Source organism: Corapipo altera, unplaced genomic scaffold (genome assembly GCF_003945725.1).
Source record: "Corapipo altera isolate COAL_440 unplaced genomic scaffold, ASM394572v1 22, whole genome shotgun sequence".
Classification (NCBI taxonomy): domain Eukaryota; kingdom Metazoa; phylum Chordata; class Aves; order Passeriformes; family Pipridae; genus Corapipo; species Corapipo altera.
Genome location: NW_020884886.1, coordinates 1,945,577 through 1,961,995, shown reverse-complemented (window position 1 = coordinate 1,961,995; position 16,419 = coordinate 1,945,577). Strand labels below are relative to the sequence as shown.

The following is a 16,419-nucleotide window of genomic DNA, read 5'->3' as shown; positions in this document are numbered from 1 at the left end:
CAGCACAGGATACATGGACAAGGGCTGCAGAAGATGTACCTGTGCAGCTTTAAAATGCTCAGGGGAGATCTTATTGCTGTCTAAAACTACCTGATGATGTGCATATGAATTTGGAGTCATCCTCTTCTCAAAGGCACAGAATGAAAGGACAGGAGGCAGCAGACATAAGCTGGAACATGGGAAATGACAACTCAATATAAGGAAAAAAAAAATTGAGCTTGTTCAATGCTGGAACACACTGTTCAGAGTCTGTTGGATCTCCATCATCAGAAATATATTAAATGAATGCCATCAGCAGCTTGCTCAAACTGGACTTGCTTTAAGCCAGGGGCTGGACCACAGGAGCCTCACAGATCCCTCCCATCTGACATTACTCTAGGGCTATACAGAATCATAGAATCCTGGAATCATTAAGGTTGGAAAAGACCTCCAATATCATCAAGTCCAATCTTTGACCAAATACCACCATGTCCACTAAACAACATCATGTAGTGTGATGTTTACTTGGTTTTTGAATGCTTCCAGGGATGGTGACTCCACCACTTCCCTGGGTAGCCTGTTCCAATGCTTAACCACCCCTTTCAGTGAAAAAACTTTTCCTAATATCCAACCTGAACCTCCCTTGGCGCAACTTAAAGACATTTCCTCTTGTCCTATCTCTAGCTGCCTGGGAGAAGAGGCCGACTCCCACCTCACTGCAGCCTCCTTGAAGGTAGTTGTGGAGCAATAAGGTCTCCCCTGAGCCATCTTTTGTCCCGACTAAATAACTCCAGTACCCTCAGCCACTCCTCATAGGACTTATAGTCCAGACTCTTCCCCTGAAGAGCAGCAGACCCTAAATCTGAAGAGCTGCACAACACCACTCCTTTGTTCACAAAGAACCATATATTAATAAATATATTTGGGTTAGAATCAAAATGCCAAGAACACTCAGTCTGATTTCAAAATCTTTGTCTCAACATCCAGATGAAGAAGACTACTTCATGAGATGCCTTAAGAAGCACCTGGTACTGCTTAAGTGGGAAACAAACCCTTTCCAAATTCAGCATCTCTACAAAAAGTGAGCAATTAAAAAGCTTTAGCATATTCAAAAAGTCTGACATCATTGCTATGTTTAAGAATGAACTGAATTTGAACTTCTAATTTTCAGTATTATGCTAGTTTCCTAAGGCATACCTACACAAAAGATCTCAGCTTCTTTCTAGAAATAGCAGTGTTATATGCAGGACTACAAAATCCTTTGTTGAAAAAAAACCTGCCTGGCAACAGTGAATTACCTTCTTGAAGAGAGTAAAAATATAAATTTGTTGAGAGCACTTTTAGATCTGAGTTTGGCACAAAACCCCTTGAAGACTATACGTAGTTGCCTCTTGCCACTCCACACACTATTAACCTCTACATGGCACATTTTCAGCTTCTGTCAATCTGTTGTTTCAAGAGAAAACTTTCTAAACTCAGAAAAACACATAACTTAGATATCCGAATTTTGTAAAGCAAACACAAACCTGTCTTCTTATTGACCTGGGATGTATGTGCTCATCTATTCACCAGAGAGAAAAGTTGTCACTCTCTCTACACCATTTATATGTCACAATTTTTTTCAACTTTTAGCTATAAGAAATTTAGCAGATAACTAGTATATACACTCCTCCAACTGGGTGCATACCCTCCCCCCCAACTTTACTAAATATATTAACCCATAAAACCAAACTCCAGTTTTTTGATATTCAATGCACACACAGTTCATCAGTAACACTGAAATCACAGTCTATGTGATTTCAACATTATACAACATTATACAAACCATACATATGCTTAACGAATCTATATAACTTATTAACACACTAAGATGTCACCTGAAAATTCTGGTTTTAGAAGTATTATCACAGATATGACAACACATTTCTTTTTGGAAAACTCAGTGCCCTGCCCCTTCACATCCTGCATAGAGCCACGCTGTCCTGTCTCTGACAGCCACATAAGAAGTATGTGCAGAATTGTAATAAACCTCAGCTTCTGTTGCTACAGCCAGCTTCAGTTTTCTCCCTCTTTCTGTTTCACTTTTACAAACACGTGAAGCTTTTGGAGGCAATGTCTTTGGCAACCCTCTGGAGGACACAGCTCCTTCCAATCAATGAAGCTGTAAGAGTAAGATTGCTCACCCACTTCCTGGGAATTCAGCGTAAGTATTTAATCTGCAATAGTTTTCAGGCTATGTTGTTATTCTTCAAGTCATTCCTAATTTTAAGCATTATCATCAAAACCCACAACAGTTTCACTAGACCATGAACAGCACTGGAAGAAGAAGGGATTCTTGCCAGCAGAGCAAACATGCAATTAAAACCTGAATTTTTTTAAGAGCCACCTGGTCAAAACAAGATAGAGAGAAACAATCAAATAGAATGGCACATTAAACTGTACTTTTAATAGTTTTTCTCTGAATACCAATTCATTTTTTTCAGATTTCGACTTGTGGAAGTCCTGGGCAATAGCATCTGATTCCCAGAGGATGCCCAGGGATGAGCTGGGTTTCTGACCCACCAGCTTTTTCACAGAGTAGGGAAGCAGTTTATAAACGCACTGCAGAGGGTAGCATGGAATAAAGCTCTTCTCTGTAACACTGGGCCATGTGGCATGCAACAGTAGTAATATCAGGAGCTCCAGGAGACAAGCAGGCTTGGATTATGGACTTTTTCCCACTGCTTCAGCTAGCTAGATTTTCTCACTGCTGCTACCATCTGAAGTAATACACACTTCCCACTTGTTTCTATTCAAATCTTGTCTTCTCTGAAAATAAGAAAAAAAGGAGTTGCTACTGTCACTGGCTTACTATTCAATGTAAAAACAGTTTAAAAGTGTTACTTCAGCAGCTACAGAAATATATGGGTTGTAGAAGTGCTCAATTAAGGCATTTAAATTTTCACGCTGAAGATGGTAAGAGCCTGGCTTGGTTTCCATGAGAGCAGGATCAGCCCCACTGGCAGGCAGTCACCACCTCTCAAGTCCACACTATTCTGGAAGTCAGGTTTCTAACACAGCACCCACATTAAAGTCCAGCTATAAAAGACAATGCCAGATGCATCATGGGCCAACTGCTTCAGACAGTGTGCTTTGGCCCAGTATTTAAGGCTTTTGCCCATCTATGAGAAAGGAGGACACAAATGGTTCTCCTGACTCTTCCCACCCAAGGAAATGCCACGCTAGAGGGCTTTACAATCCTGTATGCAAAATCAAATGGCTCTAATTTTCTTTCCTTTTAATATCACTGTTTTTTTAAACAAACAAACAAGTTCTTTTTTTGCTTAAATCACACGTATTTATAGTCTGTTCACCTTATTTTTACTGAGGACGTCGCTCAATAAAATAAATGCTGATGCTATTTAGATAGGACATTCTTTACCATAAAAAACATAAGTTATGTGTGGTTTGCAATGACCCAGGTAATTGAAGCAGTGCTGATTTAAAGCCTACAAACAGATGACAGGATTCTTCTGTTGCTCTGCACCACAAATCAGTGTTACAACCCCCCTGGGAGACACTAATTGAATCCTGCTAGTCAGCAGGGCATTAGCTGGCTCTGATGAAGACAATATGAATTTGTGTGTCCTGCTAAGGAAAGCAACAGAAGGAAATCTGGGTCTCTCTACTGAAGTTTTCAATAGCAATAATTAGAAACAGTGAAATAGCATTTAATACAACTATTTAGTTATACAGAACATTAGGTTACAATATTACTGTATCAGGAACTTAATTTTTAAAAGCTTCACCACACATGGTATTTGTAGCATGAATTTCACAGTACTGCAATTCAGCTCACCTGAATTCTTAGACACTTAAAAATAAATAGTTTAGTAATCAAGAAAATTATTCCAAATTTCCAGGGAGATGAGACAAATTGTACCACCAAGCTCCAAACCATCAGCTGAAGGACTGATAAAATACAGCAGGAGTTAGTGTACCCAACAGTCTGACTGAAAGCAGTTAGGTACCAAGCTGCTAAGTACAGTAACACACAGGTAAATAATTTATGCCTGAATGCTAAGTCCTAAGGGTGTGGCTGAGGATACAACTGCATTTAGCAGGAAAAATGGAATCAACCAGTTTTTCTATTTCTCTTAAACGAAGAAGTACCTTGCTTTACAGAAGGTACTAGTGCTAAGAATAAAGGTACCAAGAATTAGCTGTGCTCATGTGTAGAAGGCCTGTAATACTGCCAGACTTCAGGCCAAGAGCACTTGCAGTCAGATCTCACTTACGAGATCCATTTGAAATAATTTTTCCTCCTGTTAAAAAAAGAAAAATAAAAAAAAAGATTCTAGCCTTTTCTGTTACCTCTGCTCTTCATGTTTGTTTAAAGTATCCAAAAGGAAAAAATGCCCTATTAAACACAGCAAAATTTGGCCAAAATTTAATATAACAAAGGCTTGTCAATCTCACGAGTCTTCCCCTTAGCATGGCTATTTAATTATTCCTGCAATTGCTTTATTAAATCGAGATCCTGCCATGAGCCACAGCTGTTGTGGAATTTGAAGTCCTGCTTCTACGTCAGCACAGGAGGACACCTGAGCTCGGCAGCCCCACAGGCCAGGCAGGTTTGGGTAGCAGACGAACACAGCGACACGGACACGCTGGTTTTGGACTGCACAGTCACCTGCATGAGCCACCAGGACATAGACATGGTGCCTCACTGTGCTTTCCCTTTCAAAGTGGGGTTACTTTTCTTGTACTGATAAAGGCTTAAGTTTAGCCAGAAAAATTACTGCAGTATTTCCATTTGCTCCAAAATCCTGTAACACTACATTTCCTGAAGATTTAGTGGACTTCAGGCTTCTTGCTGAAGTCTTCAATAGATTTGTTTGTGCTATTTCCATACAAGAGGATTATGATGCAGGTCAAATGGAAAACATCAGTCGCTTGTAGTGCTGAGTCTGGGACCTGTGTGGGAAATGATCCCCCTGAACTACACTGGGGTTTAGTGGGGAAAAAGCTCAGATGCTGTGTCACTTGTCATGCTCATGGCTAATGGAGATCCTTGGTGAAATCCAACACGTGTCCCTTCTGTCCTATTTTAAATGGCTCTTGAAGTTTCTGGAAAGAAGTACTGTGAAACTTCACTTTAAATCTATTAATACGGTGTCCAGCTGGCTCACTGAAGACAGCCACTGACATTGGAATCCTTTGTAACTTCAGTCAACAACTGACGAAACAGCAGACACCAGAAAAATAAGGCATCATTTGGGACAAAAGGTCTGACGGCAGAGGCAGTGGCACTTTTTAAAGTACTTTGAAAACCTCAGACATAAGATACCACAAACCAGAAAAAAACATTTGGAAAAAAGGGAGGTACTCAAAGTTTGCACATTTTTTTTTTTTTCAGTTCTGCAATTTTTTAAGGAGTGGATAACAGAAAGTAGAACTTTTTTTTCCCCATCTATAGGCTATACGTTTGAATGCCTGGTATCCCTCTTTCAAAATCTAGCTTTTAAATGAAACAGAACTTCATGTAGAAAACATACCTGCAGACAGCACACACAAAACAGTCTGGGTGATAGGTTTTGCCCAGTGCTGAGACCACTTCTCCCTCAATGAATTGATCACAACTGAAGCACCGTGTGCCATAGAGTCTCTGGTAGTCCAAAGTACAGATGTAGTCTCCCTGTCTCACAAAAAATCCTCCTTGAGCCAGGTCACATCCACAAGCTGCAGAAAGAGAAAATGCAGACTCAGCAGGCTGAAAAAGCAAAGCTCATGATCTAAGACAATTCTGATTTTTCATCTGTGGTTCCTAGTGGAATATTTAAGCTCTTCATCAAACAGGTTTATGATCACAGAACAGCTATGCTTCTGAAAAACACTACTTTTACAGTAAATTACATCAGTCATGTATTTTGTATATTAATAGTTTGGATTTATTTCATGTAAAAATATTAACTTCAGTGCAGTGGCTGCAAGTACAAAGTTAAGGTCTGTAGCAGTTGAGTTCAGGGTTAGCATATACAACACCCAACATATATAAGAGGTTAAAGGAAATGCATAAAGGATATAAACCTTATAAATCTAAAGCTCCAGTGTTACAAAGAAACTTCTCTGACAGATTACAGGTGTCTGATATTCCTTCTGGACACTTAAGTGGTTAAAATACTGCTCTCTCTAAACGGGGGATCTGATGCACATGGCAACTGCTGTAATCTTCTACAAGGTTACGAGATCCTTTTTTTAAAATCAGATCTTACGTTCACCTGATAAATATCACTCACCAAGCATGAACTGGAGGCACCTCCAGACCCATCTACTCCTGGTAAAAGTAGAGTTTTAATCCTACCTGTCAATTTCTGTTTTTTAAGCTAAATCTGTAGGAAAGGGTTAATGTTGATCAACCAAAGACTTGTAAGACTATTCAGGGGTTTTCTCTGTTGCAACAAGGATGGAGCTAGGCTGGTATTTTGAGAACATTTTAAGATGGGAAAGGAGAGATACAATGGTCTGGTGAAGTCATATAGAAGTAGACAGCAGAGATGTAGAAGATGATCCTCATCTATATTGACCAGAATCCTTAAAAACAGACTTAATTTGATTTATAAGGAGAACTGGACTTAAAAATGATGATTCTGCTGCTGTGCTGACTACTACTTTACTCCAAGTCACAGCATCATACTTGTTACTATATACTTCTGCTCCTGAGGGTGTTCATTTAGGAATGTGTTTCCATCAGCACATGATGCTTCCAGTCAAACAACGTTGAACAGAACCGTGGCACTGTCACTACTCACATCCAGTACAGAAGAGTGGGAACACTGTTTATCAAATTTGGGCTGCATGTACAAAACACTGCAGTGTTGCTCAGTGCCTTGGTCCCAAAATAGCAGAAGTATCCACACTTCTAAAGTTGAACATTGAGATTTCTGCTTAGGTACCTGGGAGTCCGCAGGCACTTTGGCTTTTAAATGTAAAGTCTGCCAACTCCCACTAAAGCCTGTTTGCAATGTCAGACAGAATCAGTCATCTTGCACCTAAAGTACGAGAAATGAGTCCAGCAGGAATGCTCAAGGCACAAAATAATACACAGAGCACAGAAACCCCAAGAAAGCACAGGATCCTGAACATTCATTCAAAAACACATACAATCACCCACCCCTTTTTTATCATCTTTCTTAACCATAGCACAGGAAGGTTGGGCTCAAGGCCGTCCTTAAACCCCGAGTGGGCATTTAAGTTCTCATCATTCTCCCTGTAATGTCCTCAATCACTGGGTGACAGAAGACAACAATCATGCTGAAACTGTATTAGTGCATGGTCAAGAACTGAAGAACTATGGCTTAATTTATCTTTCTTCTAAGTCAAAACAATTCCAATTATATTGCGCATGCCATGGACAACAACTAGGGATTAGATGATTTATCTTGCATTTCACTGTTCATGTCCTTTATCTCACAGGCTTTACATATTTGCTTTAACATTTTTATTTCTCACCCTTGTCCTAATTTTTGCTAAGGATGTGCTTTTTAAACAGACTTTTCAAAATACCCAGCATGACTTGCTGAATATCACGAGTTTCTTTCAGCCTATATATTTCACCTAGGTATATACTGGTGTGACAGAAGCACAGATCAACTATGGATTTAAGATGATGCTGAACAGCATGCTGATCTGATACTAACGATGCCCTAAAGTAGTTTTGAATTATATCAGACAGTGTTTAAACTTGCAGAGTGGATCATAAGAGAAAAAAGGTAAAGGACATAATTGGTTTCCTGAAGTGAGAAAGGAGGGGTTATGTCATTGGGACTTCAAAATAAAAGCTGATTTTGGCATCCTCTCATCAGGTCCCTGTCTCCATCACCATTCCTTCAGCCGCCCTATATGCAGAGAGTGGCTGAATTCACTACAGAAGAACACAAATTCCTCCATATTCATTTGAACAGCAGAATCCTAGAATCCTAGGATGGATTTGCTTGGAAGGGACCTTAAAGATCATCTAGTTCCTCTGCCATGAGGAGGGACAACTTCACTAGACTAGAAGGTTTTAGCTGAAGCAACCTTATGTGTGCCGTATTAAAGAAAAATAATATTATTTTTAAATGAAAACAGGCTTTTCATGCAAAAACATAAGGTACGTTGTAAAATATTTCTTCAAGGAAAAAAAGCTGGGATGCAAAGACATGAAACAGGCATAGCCATCACACAAGTTTTTATTTGCACCAGTGATATCAATTTTGATACAAGTTTTCAGTGTTTTAGCATTCCAAAAGGTTTCAAAAATAACTGGTATCTAACCTTGATGCCACCTTTGACCCTCCTAATCTCAGTTCTTTTAAATGGACTTTCCTCCAAACTTCTAAAAAAGAGAGTCCATTAATGCAGTTTTTGGTTCAGAAAGCTGAGCGCGGTGGGCTTTGGCCATTTCTTTCCATCTTGTTTTGGCACATAAAGACCAAGTATGTGACAGTTCACGAGATGTAACCCTCTGCAAAGTCTTCATATTTATTCATGAGTGAAGGAAAATCTAGCTCCTAAGTGAAACTGGAACACTGGAGGGAGCCTTCATGGTTATACTTTCCCTCTTACTCACAGACTCTGCAGGATGGGGGGAAGTCACAGCTCTTTCACAAGCCAAACACTCCTCCCCTGCTCTTCACACATTATTCCACCACCAGCCATAGCTCTAGTCACAAACCCTGGTGTGCTTCCACACTTTTTGAACCATCTGATACAATTTAACTTGACACCCAGCTGACCAGAGAAGAACACAGGGGTTCTAGCTAAATACTGGTTTCGATACTAAAAAAGTCATGGTTCAAGGCTGAGAAGAGTAGTTATGAAAAGAGACCCATCCCTCAGGTGAGATGCTGTGCCCTTCACCTTCTACTTAAGGTGGACAGAAATGCTGCCCATCTGAGATGATCCTGCACACCTGCAGAGACAAGGAACCAGGGAAAGGAAAGCCAGAGGAAGTCTAGGGAGAATGTTTAAAGGCACCTACCAGATCTTACTCTCCTAGGATAGGAAATGAGCGTTATGCCACAGATCCACTCCTACCCATCACTTGTCATCCAAAATGAGTATCTGGGGGTAGGGTTATTTATAACTTGGAAACAGTTTTCAGCGATTTCTGGTGTTCATCTTGGTGAAACAAGAAAAGCACTTCAAACATAGCACTTATGTTAATGAAGAGACTGACAGAGTAACTCAGCTGCTTGTCTTGGTATTGCCCTGCTTTAGCATTCCAAAAGGTTTCAATGCCTTATCCGGAACAGTTACAAGCTTTAGGAGTAGTTTTTAAGTAGTGAATAAATGTTTGTCTCTTCTTATGGTATTCAGCATCAAGACAACACTTGGATGTGCTATGGGACTTGAGGCGGACGATATCCACAGCATTTTTGAGGAGGGAATCTGAGTATGACTTCCCTGACTAGATAATTCCACTCTTCAAGATGGTTTGCAGTTACCTGATACCAAAATACTTCATATATAGATCTGAGGTGTTCCTCTATTGGTTTAGAAACAGACTGCTCTTATCCTCAGCAAAGGAATAGACATTACAGACACCTTACTGCCTGTAACAGCACCTGAAGCATCATCATTTACACAGTGTGATTTCACAGTCAATCTAACTCCATAATTCTAAGTCCGTTACTGGTGGATGAAAAGTCGGACATGAGCCAGCAGTGTGCATTTGCAGCCCAGAAAGCCAATTGTATCATGGGTTGTGTCAAAAGCAGTGCAGCCAGCAGGTCAAGGGAGATGATTCTGCCCCTCTACTGCGCTCTTGTGAGCCCCCACCTGGAGTGCTGTGTCCAGCTCTGGGGCCCCCGAATACGAAGGACACAGACCGGTTGGAGCAGGTCTAGAGGAGGATCTGCAAAGATGTTCAGAGGGCTGGAGCACCTTTCCTATTAAAACAGGCTGAGTTGGGGTTGTTTAGCCTGGAGAAGGGGGGGCTCTGGGGAGACCTTGCAGCAGTCTTCCAGTGCACAAAAGGGGGCCTACAGGAAAGATAGGGACAAACTATTTTTAGAAGGGCCTGTTAAAATAGGACAAGTGGTAATGGTTTTAAACTAAAAGAGGTGCAATTTAGACAGGACATATGGAATAAAATTTTTACAGCGAGGGTGGTGAAATACTGGAACAGGTTGTCCAGAGAGGAGGTAGCTGCCCCATCTCTGGAAACATTTAAGGTCGAGTTTGACAGATCCCCAAGCAACTTCATCTAGTTGAAGATGTTTCTGCTTATTGCAGAGGGGTTGGACTAGATGACCTTTAAATGTTTCTTCAAACCCAAATTATTCTATGCTTCTGTAAAAAAAATTGCAGCAAATCAATTAATCAATGCATTTTAGGCATTTTGCTATTCCACTACTGTCTGCCATCAGTAGCAGCATGTACTGTACAAACTGCACTGTACAAATATAAAACGCATCTATGTGCTAGCAAATGAGCCTGCTGAAAGCACATTAATCTTTTGGCTGCGTGTTGGGCCTAAAAATCAGCTGTGTCCTGAGATGCTCAGAGGATGCAACACTCACTGTGCTGCTGTACACTACAACAGGCTGTAGCAGCAGTGTGCACTGCTGGTCTTGTCACCCAAACAGAGCTGTTCTCCCTTCAGTCTGCCAGACAATCAAGCAAGTTGCTTATTTGCATCTGCATGTATGGAGCCTATACTTTTCTCTCCCATTTGCTGCCTGATGTAAGCAACCAGATGTGAATCTAACCAACAGAGGAAAGAGAGGCAAAGACTCTAAAAATAAAAAAAAGGGAACAAAGACCATTCATAACATCATTAAAAAGAAAACAAGAAAACAACCTCTAGTTGCTCAGAGCTAAATAAAAGTTTTCTTCGTCAGTAGTGTGTCTTTATGTCCATTTCTGTTATTTTCCTCCTTCCAAGAGATGGGTGCCAGTGGCTAAGATCCCAAGAATGACATGTAGTACGCTGCTGATATTATTCTCTTTTGGCAGCTAAATTTTATATCTTCATACCCTGTAGATGAAGTTTGGGAGCCCATTCTCCAAAAGCCCACGATTATATGTAGTACATTCCTCCTTACCACTATGCCTGTCAGAAGAAATAGCAACCACCTGGCAAACTTCCACTGCTACAGCTTTGACTTAAGTTTAAACTGACCTGCAATTAACCTGAAGCAGTCTAAGTTTGTTTCCAGAAGATGACTGTGACACTCCTGTTGCATGGTCTGGTGTGCTAAGTCCAGATAACCTTTTCACAAAGCTTTTGGGGAAGTCTTTCCCAGCTTGAGTTTGCTGGCCATGCAAAATCTGCATGGGAATATCATCCCAATCACCCTCTTAGTCAATTCACACCTTCTGTCTATAGATGAGACAGAAATAAGACGGAAGGAACTTTGCAGTGGTATATAAACCATATAATCCAATCACTTTTCCTACGCAGGAGTGACCACATCTAAAGTCTTTCCAAACAGATGTCTGTGAAATCAAGAATACTCAATCCTGTCAGTCACTGGGAGTGTATTAGCAATAATATCTGAAATACCAGCTATAATCTCAAGGACTTGAATGCCACCTCATTTTGTTACTATCCAGGGCAAACAAAAGCATCAAGCAGCCCCACGAAAGTCTTGGACAGACCTGCTGGCCCCTTTCCCAGCTCCCAACTAGGAAATGCAGGAAGGCAGACAGTTCTGACTGAGGAGAATGATCAACTCTCTGGAGCAGAAAAGATACAGAGAATTGTGGGGATAAAGTATATCCATCCTGCAACACTTCACCATGAATATGTAGCACTGATAAAGCTATGAAGGATACAGTGCACAGAGCATCTACACAAGCTCCCAGGCTACAATGGCCATGATGCCCATAAATTAATTTGTAGAATACACACTTCTGTGCAGGAAAACCCTTAGAGATTCAGAATGCTCTTACGAGATTGACAAAACATTAGAGACTCAGGTGTCCTAATTAAAATGAAGAAGAGTTTGGGGAGTTTCCTGTGCACTGTATAACTTTACTCCTGTAATAAATGGGAAATATACATTGAGAAATTTTTGCATTAGAAAGTGTATTTCCATTTTCCATTTTCCTTCTGGAAAGCAGAGTTTCCCAATAGCTTAAAGAGAGTGTTACTGGGCAAGATCGTCACAGCATTATGCATGTGGCTATTTAAAGCAAAGAAAATAATCCTCAGGAAAACTGGAAAAATTGTCTCTTTTATACTAATTTCTTGTTTTAAGGACTCAATCTTGTTATTTAAAATTTATAAGCATGTTAAACAGATTTAAGAAACAGAGTAATGTGCTTTTATACATTTTCAACCTAATAGTGCCTTAAGTGTTTATGATAAAATACTGCTGTCACTTGCCAGACTAATTAAAACAGGGGTTTTTTAAAACAAACAAAAAAACCCAACAACAACAACAAAATCACAAAAACCCCCAAACAAATACAAAACAAAACAAAACAACAAAAAAACAAAACAAAAAAAAAACAGCAAAAAAAAAATCACAACCAAAAAGCCTCAACATGTAAAGCAACAACACTAAATATTTTCTGATTTTTTTTAACGGTTCTTTGGGCGCCAGTTACAGGTTTGCAAATTAAGTGCCTGCTCTGACTATGCACAGATATGGCAGATGGTCTTGTGTTAATGAGTTGCAGAAAGTAGGAGGTGGAATAACACCATTGTGGCAGTGATGAATTTTATCCAGTAACTCTCTCTGGGTCTCCACACAGGCATCGCATCGCCTTAGTGCACTGAAACGCCCAGTAGCTGCTCCAGTGTGGTGGCTGTATCTCTGCTGTGTCCTCATGTCCTCAAAGCATGACCTAGACAGAGAGTCCCCCTGCATAAAGGCATTCTTGCACTGACATGTGGGGGAGAAAAGTCTTTCTCCAAGAAGGGAACTTGAGTAATTAAAAAAAAATACTACAAGTTTTTCCAATAATAATAGTAATTCTGTGACATTATCTAATGTGGGCTGAAATTACATATGTTCAAAACTTCTTTATATGAATAGTGTCTTTACTGCCTGCAAAGCTTATGTTGCCATCCAAAACTCTATGTCAGCCTAATTTTTAAATGTATTCAGTTTTGTGCTGGTTCTACTTTGGTTTCAATCAGGATGAGTTTTACTACTCTCCATTTATTTGGTGCTTTCGTTTAAATCTACCTCAGCATTCCCAGCACAGTTAAGCACCTCTCCCAGGTACCTCTCTCTTCCTAATAAGGAACCAGCCCCCTGCAATGCAAACGCCTTCTGCACACGTCTGTCTGTGCAGTTTGAATCGTCCCTCAGAAATTTCAGCAATTCCTGCTTTGAAAATCCTATTCATGTTTTTAATGAGCACTTAGATTTCTAGTATAACTTCTCAATCTATGGACTAGAAGGATGCAAATAAGGAGAAAGTCGAGGCAATGAAGAGACTAATGAAGAATACAAATAGTAAGAAAATAAAGTAGGGGTACTGTGTAACATTCTGAGCATAAAGACAAGACTAAACACATATAGGTTACATCTAAATCCCAAAAACTTGGTGTATTTAAATGAAATAAATCAAGCTGGAAAACAAAAATAACAGAAGTTTGGCTTCCTGGGATGGATAGTTAGATACCCTTTACTGAAATTTTATTAAGATATTCCTTTACCAATAATCATAACTGTGATTCCTCTATCCTTTTCACCATGCTTTACTAATATAATATATTCCTTAAATTCATGAAAGATACTCTTAAAAAAAGATTCATCAGAATCTCGATAAAATATATGCCATGAAATAAAGCTTTCAGTAAAGTGCTGATGTGATTAGTATATGATCAGGACATGAAGGGCTGTAGAATATTCTTAAAAAATGCAAAAAAAGGTTGCAATAAGAATATGATCACAACAAAAGAAAAATTAACCATTACTTTGTTATTGTGGGAGTTTACTAACTGACAAAAAATTTTTCATGCTTTAATTACTGAGTTGCTTTTAGACAGTTAGTAATCAATTATTTTTAAAGTTCAGGTTTTAAAATCTCAAAACTACAACACTGAACCATTTGTTGCCACAATGAATTACTTTTTCACTGGCAAAAGTGACCATTATTATCATTGTTCACATCAGCATAACTGCAGTGAAGTAAAAATAATAAGCTAATGTGACTGGTAAAACCTACCACACTCTCCAACCTTGACTTGGGGAACATTGCATCGGGAGCACTGTTTTTCCCATTATACTGAGTTAATGTGATCTGGGATTGCAAACTCCTGAAGGACTCGGGAATCACTGGACATGTTGCTGAGAGTGCCTGATGAATAAGAGCCCTTGCACTAATCCCCAGTGCCCAAGATACCAGAAATGCCAACAACTGCTACCTCCTGGACAAAATCTGGGACTCGGAAATCTTACTAGTGAGCTTCCCGCAAATGACCCCGTTCCGAAATGTGAAACCTCGTAGCTATGTTCAAATGTGAGTCCCTCAGATTACTTAGTGTAGCTTTGAACATATTTATATCCTAGCAGATGCATCTGATCTAACAAGTAAAACACTCCTATTACCAAGTTACTTGATGTTCTTAATATTTTCACCAAATATTCTGTCTTAGCCCTTCCCTTTAACGTGGCTGCCTACATGAAATGCATTCCTGACCTGACAGACATCCTCAGAATGAAACAGACAGCACAATTTTTTAATTTGATAGTATGAGTCATCAATATTTTATCACCTTTAGTAATTTTCCTTGATGCCTTCATTACAGCGGTAACAAATAACAAAAGAATTAACAAACATGGGAACGAAAGCCCTTGAAGTCTAATTAATCTTTGTCTTATTATATCAAAGGGATCTGGTTCTATTATAACAGCCCTTTCATAAAACCTGATTAAAATGGGAGATATTTTAAAGTAAAGATTAAGTAAAAATTTTAAGTGAGGCTAGATGGCACATTCCTAAATAGCCTTTTATTAGCAGATTAGATGTGCACCTAAACAAGAAATAATATATACAAATAGTTATCGGTATAAACCTTACTTATAATGCTTATTTACCTCCCTAAGCCCTCTTAAACTTTGATACTGAGCAAAACTAGCATATCCTCCCAGTATTGCTATTCAATTTTTTAATCTGGATGTGTCTCCTAATACTGAATGGCAAGAAAAAAGAGTTCTTCACCTCTTTTTGGTGAACAGTTTTTAAAACTTTTCTTAGAATTGTTTAGAATCATTATCATCTGGGGAATGTAAGAAGAACTGGATGGGAATGAAAGAAGAATAAAATGGGAATTAGTGACTTTATACTAACCTTCCTTGGTTATACAATTAAATTTCAATACAATTTCAATCTGTGTACTTGTTGTTAGCATTCTGAAATTCACAGTCCCCCTAAGAAAGGTTGCCCAGAGAAGCTGTGGATGCCTCATCCCTGTCAGTGTTCAAGACCAGGCTGGATGGGGCTTTGAGCAACCTGGTCTAGTGGAAGGTGTCCTAGCCCATGGACTGGAACTAGGTAAGTTTTAAGGTCCTTTCCAACCAAAATCATTCTATGATTCTATGAAAAATCAGACAGCAGAATGGCAATATTCAAAACTATCTTTCTACTCCCCCAAAAAGGAAACAATGTATTCATTGTAAATGTATTTGACCCCCTGAAATCTAATAAGTTATTCAACACTATCACAGAAACAGTTTCACATTGCACACATATTTAAAAAGGTGTGACTTCTTCCAGTGTAGTATCATCTGTACTGATGAGGTCATTCAAACAAACCTTACCTACCTCTAGACACCTCTCAAGACATGGTCATTTGTCATTATTATTCATGGGTTCTTTGTCAGTTTGTATTCTCCATCACTGTACAACTGTAAATTCTGTGACAGGGAACATAATTTTCTGCAGTTTTACAAATATCTAATGTTTTCTGATGCAGGCTATGAGATGATTTAATACAGAGGCAGTCAACTAAGCAGGCAGGCAGTTTAGCAGGGCAATGCAGCAGGCCACACATGGGATTATCTGTCCTGGGGCTGTCCTGCAGCTGCACTGGATGCTGGGCAAGCGGCCTCTTTCCAGATGCTATCTTTGGTGGACAAGGTGAGACAGGGCAAGTTGCATTGCTGAGGAGCATCAGAGTAAAGGCACTGCAGGGAGGAATCAACTGTAAGATAAATATATTCCCAGAATCATCATCCTGCCCATGCACAGCAGGGATCATGGCACAAACCTCTCTTCCAAGGCTAAAAGCATACAAGTGGTTAACTTATCAGAACTGAATACCATTTTGTTGCTAAATCCTAACACATGAACTATAGTTTTTCATCATGAAAAACCCAAATCACATTTGCCTAACCTGATTTTTTTCTTTTTATGTTAGCTAGTGAAATGCATGTTCAGCACTCTGTTCTATTCCTAAACTCTTCTCATGCAATAACACCATAAACCCACACTAAAAAGTAACCCATGTTTTTT

At 39.5% G+C, this 16,419-nt stretch overlaps 1 protein-coding gene across 15 annotated transcripts in view; it reads right to left on the bottom strand.

Annotated features, from left to right (window-relative positions):
- ABLIM2 (actin binding LIM protein family member 2) overlaps positions 1–16,419 on the bottom strand; it is a 138,649-nt gene that overhangs the window by 81,724 nt on the left and 40,506 nt on the right. For all 15 annotated transcript variants that reach the window (XM_027642687.1, XM_027642692.1, XM_027642689.1 and 12 more), the window contains exon 3: positions 5,517–5,700. In XM_027642687.1, the coding sequence (XP_027498488.1) occupies positions 5,517–5,700 (184 nt within the window). The remainder of the gene's footprint in view (positions 1–5,516; positions 5,701–16,419) is intronic.